Below are 11,737 nucleotides of genomic sequence, written 5' to 3' on the forward strand. Positions count from 1 at the left end.
CCCAAACCGATGGACAAACTGAGGTAGTAAATCATACATTATATACCATGTTGAGGGCTGTTTTGAAGCAAAATTTGAAGATGTGGGAAGAGTGTTTGCTTATAATCGGGCGGTGCACTCCATCACCAAGGTCAGTCCTTTCCAGGTAGTGTATGGTTTCAATCCCCGTGCTCCTATTGATCTTTTGCCTTTACCTACTAGTGAAAGAGTTCATAATGATGCTAAGCAACGTGTTGATTTTATTTTGAAATTGCATGAAACCACTAAAGAAAATATTGAAAAGATGAACGAACGATATAGAATTGCGGGTAATAAAGGTAGAAAGGAAGTTAAACTAGAAACAAGTGATTTAGTGTGGTTGCACTTGCGAAAGGATCGTTTTCCAGAGTTAAGAAAGTCTAAGTTAATGCCTCGAGCTGCTGGTCCTTTCAAAATAATTGAAAAAATAAATGATAATGCATATAAACTTGAGTTGCCTCCCGAGTTTGGGGTTAGTCCCACATTTAACATTGCAGATTTGAAGCCATACTTGGGAGAAGAAGATGAGCTTGAGTCGAGGACGACTCCTTTTCAAGAGGGGGAGGATGATGAAGACATCTCTCCTATGCATACAACCGAACCTCCTCCAGTGGTGATGCAAGGTCCTCTCACAAGAGCATGAGCACGACAATTAAATGAATAGGTGAGCTCGTTCCTATGTTTGAGTGCATATACTTATGAGGATGGTTTGCTACCTAATGGTACTGTTGATTATATTTTACTTAGGAACTTTGGAGAGGATCATGAAGGCTATGGAAATCAGCAAGGGCGAGGAGGAAAGCAAGGAGGGCGTCCAAGTCAAGATGGAGGCCCAATTCAACTCGGAATCAGCCACCTCGGCCTTCCAGAACTGTCTGCACCAAAATCGTCATCCAGGCTGCAAATGGACTCCGTTTTAGGTGACCCACATATGCTTGGAAAGATAAAAACATAAGCTTTCCAATTCCACCGGTTTGATGCCTTTTGGAGTTCGGAGTCGACGGGAAATTGCGTTGCAAGTTGGCGGACAGAATCTGTCCAGCGGGCTGCGTCATCAATTCGGGTCATTGGCCCATGTATCGTGTGAGAGTCTAATTAGGTCACGTCTAGAAGTCTTTGGCCGACCCTAAGGTCTATAAAACTTTAGCCGCCGCCCAAGTTAGGGTTTTGGGGGATTTGCTTAGTTGTTTCTGTCATCGAACAGTCCACTGTAGAGAACACTCTGGTTTTGTGAGTCCCCAACATTGTGAGATTAATCATTCATTCGCAAGTTTAGTTGCAATGTTTCTCGTTCTTGCTCATGTTCTCGATTCACTTGCAGGGATTAGACTTCGTGGCAAGGTCAACTGGGCCGCGCACGGTTGATAACTAGAGGACGCGTGGTGCTGCGATTGCAGGGGCTTGATCGTGCCGATCGGGAGCTGGATCGTGAGTGCCTCGTGCTGCCAAATCGACTTACTTTTCATCTGACGGAAGATCGGGAACCCCTTGGTCATCATCACTGCCCACCATTGAGGCAAAAGCAAAACCTGACTGCGATCTGGAGTCATCTTTATCTGTTTGGAAGCTAGCATCGGTGTAACCCTTTACGACGAGCTCATCTTCTCCTCCAAACACTAGAAACACATCCTTAGTTCTTCTCAAGTACTTTAGGATACTCTTTACAACTATCCAGTGAGCTTCACCAAAGTTTGATTAATACCTGCTCGTAACACTTAGAGCATAGGAGACATCTGGGCGTGTACATAGCATGGCATACATGATGGATCCAATTACCAAAGCATAAGGAATCTCTCTAATCCTTTCATGCTCATCAGGTGTCGCTGGACACTAAGTCTTGCAAAGAGTGATGCCATGTGACATTGGCAAGAAACCTTTCTTGGAGTCTTGCATATTCAACTGTTTTAATATCTTGTCAATGTATGTATCTTGGCTTAATCCAATTAGCCTCTTTGATCTATCTCTATAGATCTTTATGCCTAAAATATATGCCGCTTCTCCCAAGTCCTTCATAGACAAACTCTTTCTTAATGAAGATTTAACGGCTTCAAGCATTGGAATATCATTTCCGATCAACAATTTGCCATCCACACATAGGACCAGAAACACAAGTGCGCTCCACTAGTCTTCTTGTAAACACAAGACTCTTCTTCGTTCTTGATGAAATCAAACAATTTGACTACTTCATCAATGAAAGGACCGGAGGGGGGTGAATAGGTGTTACGGAAAATTCTGCAATTTACAAAAACTCAAACAAACTGTCAGCACATAGAGTGGTTAGACCGGTCAGGCAGACCGGTCAGACCGGTTTGACACTTAGAATAGGCTTACAAACCATGCAACTGGTCAGACTGGTTGGAGTGACCGGTCAGACCGGTCTGGTGTGCAGAACCTGCCCAAATTAGAGTTGCTTCCCCTCCTCGAGCTTTAGCACAAATACAACTTGGTGTAATGCTTTTGCAGGTGATATCAAGTATATTTCAAGTCCCTGCACACACATAAACAACACACCAAAGTAGATCAAATCGAAATTACAAATATGAAGCTAGATCATAAGTAGTGAGGCAAATCACAAAAGGAGACACGAGGATTTGTTTCCCAAAGTTCAGATTCACCTCTGTGAATCCTACGTCTCTGTTAAGGAACTCATTGGGTGTGAGTCTCTTTCAACTCGATCCCTTGAGTTGGGTCTCTTTCAACCAGTCCTCGTTTCTACTATCTCAATCCTTTCCACCAAGGGGGCAAGATCATGCCGTACAGACTTGCTGCTGCTCACCACATTGTCGGGAGCTAGCCGGCGACACCTAGCCGTCTAGGAGGCAAACCTCCAAGAGTAACAAATGCAAATTGAATGCTTTGACATAACCAAGAGTGCTCAAGCTATGGGATTGCAAACTGCTGATCGAAATAGAGCTCTCAAAGTGCTCACAAAGTTCACACACGCTCATCCTCTCAACCCAATCAAAAGATATGCAATCTAGTTAGCACAACTTACAAAGAGTATTGGGGAGAGCTTGTTGGTCAAGAAAAAGGCTTTAGAAAGCTCAAAGATGCTAGGGAACCAGCAGCCCACGAAAGATAGGGCTGAGTGGTATAAATACCCAACTTCCAAAAACTAGCTGTTTGAACTGTTAGTACAGATTGGTCAGATCGATCCCTAGAGCGGTCAGACCGGTCTGCCTTAGAGACTAGCCATTAGACACCCGACCGGTCAGACCAGCCCCCCAAACCGGTTAGACCGGTCAGGCTTAGAGGAACCCAAATCCAAGTTAAAGAGCTCTACTGGATCTACCAAGTCAAGACTTGATCAAACAAGTAGCTCAGAGTTAGTTTACAAGGTTTTCTCTCAAGGATTCTCACTGGGGTAACTTATGAGCACTTTCGACCATTGTCAAACAACCAATGTTGCATCCCTCTTGATAGTACGGCATAACTATACTCAAGATTAAATTTAGATTACAATTCAACCACTTGAGCTCTGAAACACTTCAGCTTTGCCATACTTTGACTTTGTCAACCTTAGGACTTTCAACATTGAACTTCTTCTCTTGAGCAAATCTATATTTGAGCTAGTGACTTAGAATTCCCATCATTCTTGCAAATATGTCCTTGGAACCTAAAGTCACTCCAAAAAGTATTTGATGCATTGCATTGCTTCTCCCAACAAGGTTTAGATTTGATACTTCGAAAATCCCACAGACACTAGCCACTTCACCCTAGCAATTTGCATATGGTAAGCCGTCGCTTCACCAAAGCTTGCTTAGTCCCTCATACTAGTCATCTCGGTTGGTTTCTTCACCACTTACCTTCACCTTATTGAGTTAAGCTTTGCACATCAACAATGAATTCCACTTGTCACATTATTTGATTGCTTGTTCTTGATTGATAAATGTAATCCATGAATTGCAAGCTTCCAATGATAAGATCAATATGCGTCTCATAAGCATATGCCATTGTATTATAAATCCACAAAGCCTTGCAATATTATATTTCAATCATTGATTTCTTGATGATCCCTGCACTTGTCAATCTAGCATTGCATCACGGGATCAAACACTTGCTTGATTTGCTTTGCAATTATACTTTCAATAAATCACATTTCAAATGTGCCAAGCCATGAATAAAAACCATTTGTTGATATTGTATGAATACTTGTTTCTTGTTTATCTTCACACTTTGCTTGACATTCATCAATATTTCCCTTTTATTTGAATCCATAATACATGTGCCAACAATATAATTGCTTTACAAATAAATTTCTGCTCATGATATCTTAAACAACAACATTTGTCCTTTAATCATGTTGTCACTCAATTCACCAAAACTCATTAGGGGCCTAGATGCACTTTCAGTCAAAACAAAAATTCCAACTCCGAGATGCTTGCTTTAGTCCATAGATAGACTTGTGAAGCTTGCATATTTTTCCAACATTTCTAGGATTGACAAAACCTTCAGGTTGTGTCATGTACACATCCTCACATAGGTTTCCCTTAAGGAAGGCTGTTTTGACATCCATCTGCCATATCTCATAATCGAAATACACAACAATCGCTAGGAGGATCCGAATAGACTTAAGCATTGTGACGGACGAAAAAATCTCATCGTAATCAACACCTTGAATTTGCTTAAAACCTTTCGCCACCAATCGTGCTTTATGGATGTGAACATTTCCTTCCATGTCCATCTTCTTCTTAAAGACCCACTTGCACTCAATGGGTTTCACACCGTCGATTGGATCAACCAAGTTTCAAACTTGATTGTCATGCATGGATTGTATTTCGGATTCCATGGCTCCAACCCATTTCTCAGAGTCAGGTTCCATCATTGCTTCCTCATAGGTCCTAGGCTCATCATTGTCCAACAACAATATGACACATTGTCTCGTGACCAAAAGATTCATCTTGTCAGGTGTGAGACGTGCCCTTGTGGATCTTCGTGGGGCTGGTGCCTCAATCACAGGCGGTACAACCTCTTCTGCATCTTATGGAGGTTCTTCGATGGGGGCTGAAACATTTTCAGGTGTTTTCTAACTTTCTTCAAGTTGCACCTTGCTCCCACTTACTCCTTTTGAGAGAAACTCTTTCTCTAAGAAGGCACCATTCCGAGCGACAAACACTTTGCCCTCAGCTGAATTATAAAAGTAATATCCTTTGGTTTCTCTAGGATACCCCACAAATAAACATTTGTCTGATTTTGGAGTGAGTTTATCTGACATCAAACATTTGACATAAGCCTCACATCACCAAACTTTGAGGAAATACAATCCAGGACGCTTCCCAGTCCACATTTCAAGTGGTATCTTCTCAAAAGACTTTGTTGGGACCCTGTTTAGTGTGAATGCAACAATTTCTAGAGCATAACCCCAAAAAGACAATGGAAGATCAGCCTGGCTCATCATTGACATAACCATGTCCAACAAGGTTTGGTTCCTCTGTTCGGATACCCCATTCCATTGAGGTGTTCCAGGTGGAGTAAGTTGTGGAACAATTCCACATTGCTTTAAATGATTATCAAATTCATAGCTCAAATATTCACCTCCACGACCAGATCGCAGAAATTTAATTGTCTTGCCTAATTTATTCTGTACTTTGTGCTGAAATTCTTTGAACTTTTCAAACGATTTAGACTTGTGCCTCATTAAATAGACATATCCGTATCTACTAAAGTCATCAGTCAAAGTAATGAAGTATTGGAAACCACCTCTGGCCGTTGAGCTCATTGATCCACATACATCAGTATGTATAAGTTCCAACAAATCACTTGCCCTATAATTTTGACCAGTGAAAGGTGCTTTAGTTATCTTCCCAAGTAAACAAGACTCGCACGTGTCAAATGATTTAAAATCAAATGAGCTCAACAAGCCATCTTTATTGAGTTGTTCTATGCACTTCTCATTTATATGACCTAAGCGATAATGCCAAATAAACATGGGATTCAAATCATTTGGTCGAAGCCTCATAGTATTAACGTTACAAACAGATTTATCCACAAGATCAAGAATGTACAATCCATTCACCAACAGGCAATGAGCATAGAAAATATTATTATAACAAATCAAACAACGTTTGTTCTCTATTACAAACTTATAACCATCAACTTGTTCCAAACATGAAGATGAAATAATGTTTTTGCTCAAAGCAGGAATGCAATAACAATTATTCAATTCTAAAACTAATCCTGATGGTAATGACAAGTGATAAGTGCCAACCGCCAAGACAGCAAGCTTTGTATCGTTGTTGACACGAACATCCAACTCGCCTTTTGCAAACCTTCTAGCATCACCAATTCCCTACAACGATTTGCAAGTATGAATCGTTAATCTGGTATCAAATACCCAATCATTACTAGAAGATAAAGCAATATTAATTTCTATAACATTTATACCTGAAGAAGAAGTCTCACTTCCCATCTTCTTCCTTCTTTAGATCCTCCGAATACTTCTTGCAGTTTCTAGACCAATGTCCTTTGCCCTTGCAGTGGAAGCATTCATCGTTGGGAGAAGGGCCAGATTTGGCCTTAGGCTTAGAGCTCTGGGCTCAGAGGAAACCTTTTTCTTGCCTTTTCCTTTGCCTTTGCCTTTGGAATGCATCCAACGCTTCATATTTTTGTTCTCCTTCTGAACCATCTTCACATGATTAGAATTTTTCTTATTGCTTTCCTCTGCTGTTTTTAGCATGCCATGCAGCTCACTCAATGTTTTCTCCATGCCGTTCATATGAAAGTTCATGATGAACTGCTCGTAGCTCAGAGGGAGCGACTGGAGAACAACATCTATAGCCAATTCACCATTGAGGGGAGAACCAAGTCTCTCCAAGCTCTCAATGTAACCAATCATCTTGATCACATGAGGACTAACTGGATTACCTTCATTTAGCTTGCACGCAAACAAGGACTTTGAGACGTTATATCTCTCGGTCCTCGTCTGGTTCTCAAACATCTCACGTAGCCCTTGAATCATAGTGTAAGCATCCGCATTCTCATAATGCTTCTGCAGATCAGAGGACATTGTGGCAAGCATGAGACAGCTGACATTGAGTGAATTGTTGACGCTCGATAAAGACCATTTTCAAGCATCAATTTTATCAGAAAATCATGAGAGTTTGTATTTCTTACACGCATACATATCCAAAATAAGGTCAAAACCCAATATGCCTCTAGAAAATATGCAACATTGGTATGTGAGCTAAAATGTAGGGTGCAAGCACCTTTTCATCCAAGGTAGAAACACGTCGTCAGATCAGAGCGCAGAATTCAGGCTCACACGGATCAAAGGGCCCACCTGTAGGTCAACCACATCAAGACAAGGAGTATCTCACCTGGATTGGACATGTGGACCATCAAGACAAGCTGTCGGAGGAAGTTGGGGGCAGTTGGCGCCCATGGGCCGTCGGCCTACTAGCCCGGTCGGCCGAGCCCATGTAAGCACAACCGACCTTCTCCTTTGATGTGGCAGCTCCCCAGTGGCTCCCAATGGTGGTTTGGCAAGGCATAGCTGCAGCTCGGCACCGAGACACCCCATGGCTCCCTTCTATAAATAGTAGAGGGGGGTTGAGATTAAGAACACACAATAATTTCTCACTTAAGTTGAAGGTCAAGTTTCTCTCTTGCTTAGCTCTATAGGTTAGTGGAGTTTAGGCTGAAGTAGTAGTTGTCGGGTCCCCGAGTTTGCTTAGCAGTTTTAGTATGGGTTCATCTCTTGCTCTCCTTTGTAATTCTCGGATATTTGTATCAAACATAGCTTTCGGTATTTATATTGGCATGACTTATATCCTACAGTGTTAGACATATATTTTATGATTAGTTTTTATGCTTATTCTATGCTGGATGTGATTAGTCAATTAGCTTTAGTACACCGATACCCGTTCCAGTATTTATATGTTTGCTCTGGTATGATGTCTGTCCATCCGAAGGGTGGAGGCTCCGCGCGGATACTAGAGTATCGCTTATTAGCGCAGACGTGGTGTTTGGGTTAATTAAGTGTTGCTAGATGTCACCCTTTCCCACGATTTGTAGAGGTATCCTGCAGGTGGTGACAGCCCTTTTAGTGCCATCGAAATCCTCCATGTTCGGATTGGGGGTAGGAGGTCCATAAAGTACTGTAACGGTTGACAGACACTACCAAAAAAAATGGCTAATGCCACCGGTTTTTGTTGCAACACCCAGAATTTTATTGCGATACATAGGTTTAGCGCAACGACAGGTGATTTTGGTTGCGATAGGGTGACTTATTGCCACCAAAATCGTAGTGTTGCAATTAAAATTTTGTTGGTTGCGACAAGTAGGAGATATCACAATGCATATTTTGTTGTTGCAATTATGGTGAAATTATTGCCACATATTTTGTAATGGTTGCAATAGTTGTCCATATGGCAACGATTATAACACGTTGCTATTAGTGCTATCATGCGTCGCAATAGAGTTTTAGATATAGCAACGAAAACAAGATCGTTGCGAATGAAATTATGGATATAGCAACAAAAATTGACGATGTTGCAAATGAGTCTTAGATATTGCAATGCTAACGTGAATCATTACAACTAGACTTAGATATAGCAACGAACACCAGAATTGTTGCTACATAGAAGGACCTATTGCAATAATATTTCGTCGTTGCAATATAGAAGAACGATTAGTGTCAATAGATGAGTTTGTGGGTGCCTCCAAGGTTTTGTCCGTGAGCCTTTGTTATGGTTAAAATAAAATTTGCATTAAAGTGCCCAAGTCAATATGGGCTTTGAGGGCATTATTTTGCTAAACCATTTGGGCTGTGCGGGATCTTTCTAAATTGGAAAAAAATAGTTGCATGGCCACAACCTAGACCATGTGGCGCACCCCCTAGTTCATCTTTTTCTTTGGTGGAAAATGAAAAGATATAGTGCATCGAGGACTTGAACACACAACCTCAAGCACTAGCTTCCGTGTTTAGACTTGCATGCCTTACCATTGCACTGCAACTTAGTTGGTGCTTCCACTTACTATTTAATTTATATATTCACATACCAGCGTGATTTTTTCATCTATCTCCAAGACATGAGTTAGAATGCAACATATGAGACTAAATATGATTTTTATGCTCTAGAGCTCATTTTACAAAATACAAATCAATTTAATAGTTATTTGAAATGAAAAAGAAAAACATTCAGTTAGGCCTAGACTGATTTGAAATCAATATATATGGAGTAAATTACCTCTCACCTCCCTCATTTGGAATCAGCCCGCACTGTGCCTTGGGTAAAAGGAAAAAAAATTGAGTTGGAGAAGAATCGAACTAGTGACCTGCACCTTGGCGTACAGGAGCCATACACCGCACTAAGCAATCTTTTCAATTTTGCTTGCGCTGATAATGATTATACCTTCGTTTTGGCCCGCCCAGTCCAGCGAACCATCTCTCTCTGCCCAGCACTCCACACTAGACCACAACGTCGTTCATATATGTTGTGGCATTTTCTGATTAATAATATTTTTTTTCACATATGCAAAAGTATGGCTAGAAGCGGTGCCACGGATTGCCCTCGGCGGTGATCCGCGTGGTACGGTTGGAACCAATAACAATGCTCCATGTGGCGAAGCTGAACACATGAACAGTTACCTTCCTCTTTTTAATCTGGAATTAGGTCTTGTAACTAAATATTTCTCCTTCATAAGAACTCCAATTTTACATTTCTCTTTTTAGATTTTTTTTCTAAAATCACGCTCAATCATCTAATAACACTTGTTTGTAAGTTAATTTATATTTTTTGGATACTTTTTCACTTGTTTTCTTCCATCTAAATGAGAATAGATAAATATATCTTTGCATAATAATTGGTAATGTGTTACCGCCGGAATTTGGCTAAGACAGATATGGGCCGAAGCTGTTTGATGGGCCGGTTCGGGTCGTTCAAGGAAGAGGCGACTGCGATCCATGCCAGGAGCCGATGAGCTCTTTTTATCTGTAATTGTTAGAGATAAGATAGTTTTCGTATTGAACTAGGGTTTGTTTAGCTTGGTCATCAAGTTTCCGGACTATAAATATGTACCTATACCTGATGAATAAAGATTGACGGCAAACGTTCCCAAGCAGCGGTTGTCTCTAACATTCACTCGGCTCATCGCCACCCCTAATCGCATTAGGGTTTTTTCCTCGAGGTAAGCGTCATGCTGCTCTAATGATTCTATCATAATTTCATTAGAGCATCATGGCTCCGGCCTTTTACCATGGTAGATTTCGTACTAAGCCTTTTTGTTGGCGAGATCCGCTAGTTATCCCGGTTACTGTGTATGCTTTTCGATCTACTATTGCGTCTGTGCTTCGAGTTAACAGATCGTTTAGTTATACGGTTCGGAACGTGTTACCTAGCCGTTTGTTACAATCCACGACGTGCGCTGCAACACGTGCATGCGACCTGCCGATAGGATAGCGTGTGCCGAACACCCTGCCCGTTATGTCTTAATTTAGATCTGTTTTTGTGGATGGATTTCCTTGGAGATCCTGGCTATGTTCACGCGTGCTTAGATTGTTCTATGTTATGCGTAGCAAGAGCCCGATCCGGATAGGTAGATTTATCTATATCATGTTCTGGAGCAGGTCTTACCCTTTACAGATGCAGTTTACGTGTTTTTCTTTATTAAGTGCATCTACAATCGGCAGATATGCCGATATGCCCATGTACGTCCAAGTATCTCTGATTTAGTCATCGCCGTATTACGCGCAGGCCAACGGACAGGCTGAAGCATCTATCAAAAGTCTGATCAAACTAATCAAGCGCAAGATCGACGAGTACCCGAAGCAATGGCACGAGCGTCTGGCAGAAGCACTGTGGTCTACGGACAGGAAGCCGTGGTGCCTTGGGAGATCAACATCGGCTCCAGGCGCGTCGCGCTGCAAAACAAAATATCAGCCGATGAGTACTCCTCCCTCATGAACATCAACACTGAAGATCTCATGGAACTTCGGCTTTGGGCTCATGAAAAGATCAAAGAAAATAAGGCAAAAGTCTCCAGAGCCTACAACAAGAAAGTGAAGCCAAAGAGTTTCCAAGTCGGGGATCTTGTCTGGGAGTTGGTCTTGCCGATTGGAAGTAAAGACCCGGTGTACGGCAAGTGGTCGCCCAATTGGCACGGTCCTTATCGCATAATAAAGGCTGCACCAGGCAATTCCTACCGCATGGAAACCCTTGAAGGGGTAAGATTCAGTCGCAACGTGAATGGAAAATACTTGAAAAAGTATTACCCCAGCCTTTGGGTAGGCTCGTAAGGCTGTTCCTGTCATATCACGCCGAGAGCCGATGTGTTGCCATTGGCGCGTAAAGCGTGCCACAGGTTTTAAAGATGATGCATTGCCATCGCCTCAAGAAACAAGTGAAGCCGATGCGTTGCCATCGCCTCAAGGGATATAAAAAAAAGAGATAAGATTCACGCAGGTGAACACGGTGTTTAACGGTACCGAGCTATTAAGCTCGGGGGGGGGGGGGGGGGGGGGGGCACGAGTTTTGTTACAACAGTTGCCTACTGGAGGAATGACAGGAGGGAGTCAAGGGCCTGTTGGCGAACAGCATCGATGGAGGCGATGACGGCGCGATCGAGACTGTCGATACCCAGCGTGAGTCGGGCCTTCCGGTCCCGGAGTTCTGCCAATCTGGACTCCACTGCTTCCTCTTGCTTCTGCCTATCATCGTCGAGGCATTGGAGCTCGGGTTCTCTGGTGGCAATGTTCTCATCAACTTGAGAGAGCTTTTGC

At 42.3% G+C, this 11,737-nt stretch overlaps 1 protein-coding gene across 1 annotated transcript; it reads left to right on the plus strand.

Moving 5' to 3' along the window:
- The first annotated feature begins 10,789 nt into the window (after positions 1-10,789).
- On the plus strand, positions 10,790-11,254 carry LOC120645603. Its single transcript, XM_039922384.1, has one exon. The coding sequence runs from the start codon at positions 10,790-10,792 to the stop codon at positions 11,252-11,254; it is 465 nt and encodes a 154-aa protein (XP_039778318.1).
- Positions 11,255-11,737: the final 483 nt, after the last annotated feature.

This window comes from Panicum virgatum, chromosome 8K (assembly GCF_016808335.1).
Source record: "Panicum virgatum strain AP13 chromosome 8K, P.virgatum_v5, whole genome shotgun sequence".
Lineage (NCBI taxonomy): Eukaryota > Viridiplantae > Streptophyta > Magnoliopsida > Poales > Poaceae > Panicum > Panicum virgatum.

Bases quoted from the DNA above. Each gene is read 5' to 3' on its own strand.
- LOC120645603 (XM_039922384.1), top strand. From the start codon at position 10,790: ATGGCACGAGCGTCTGGCAGAAGCACTGTGGTCTACGGACAGGAAGCC.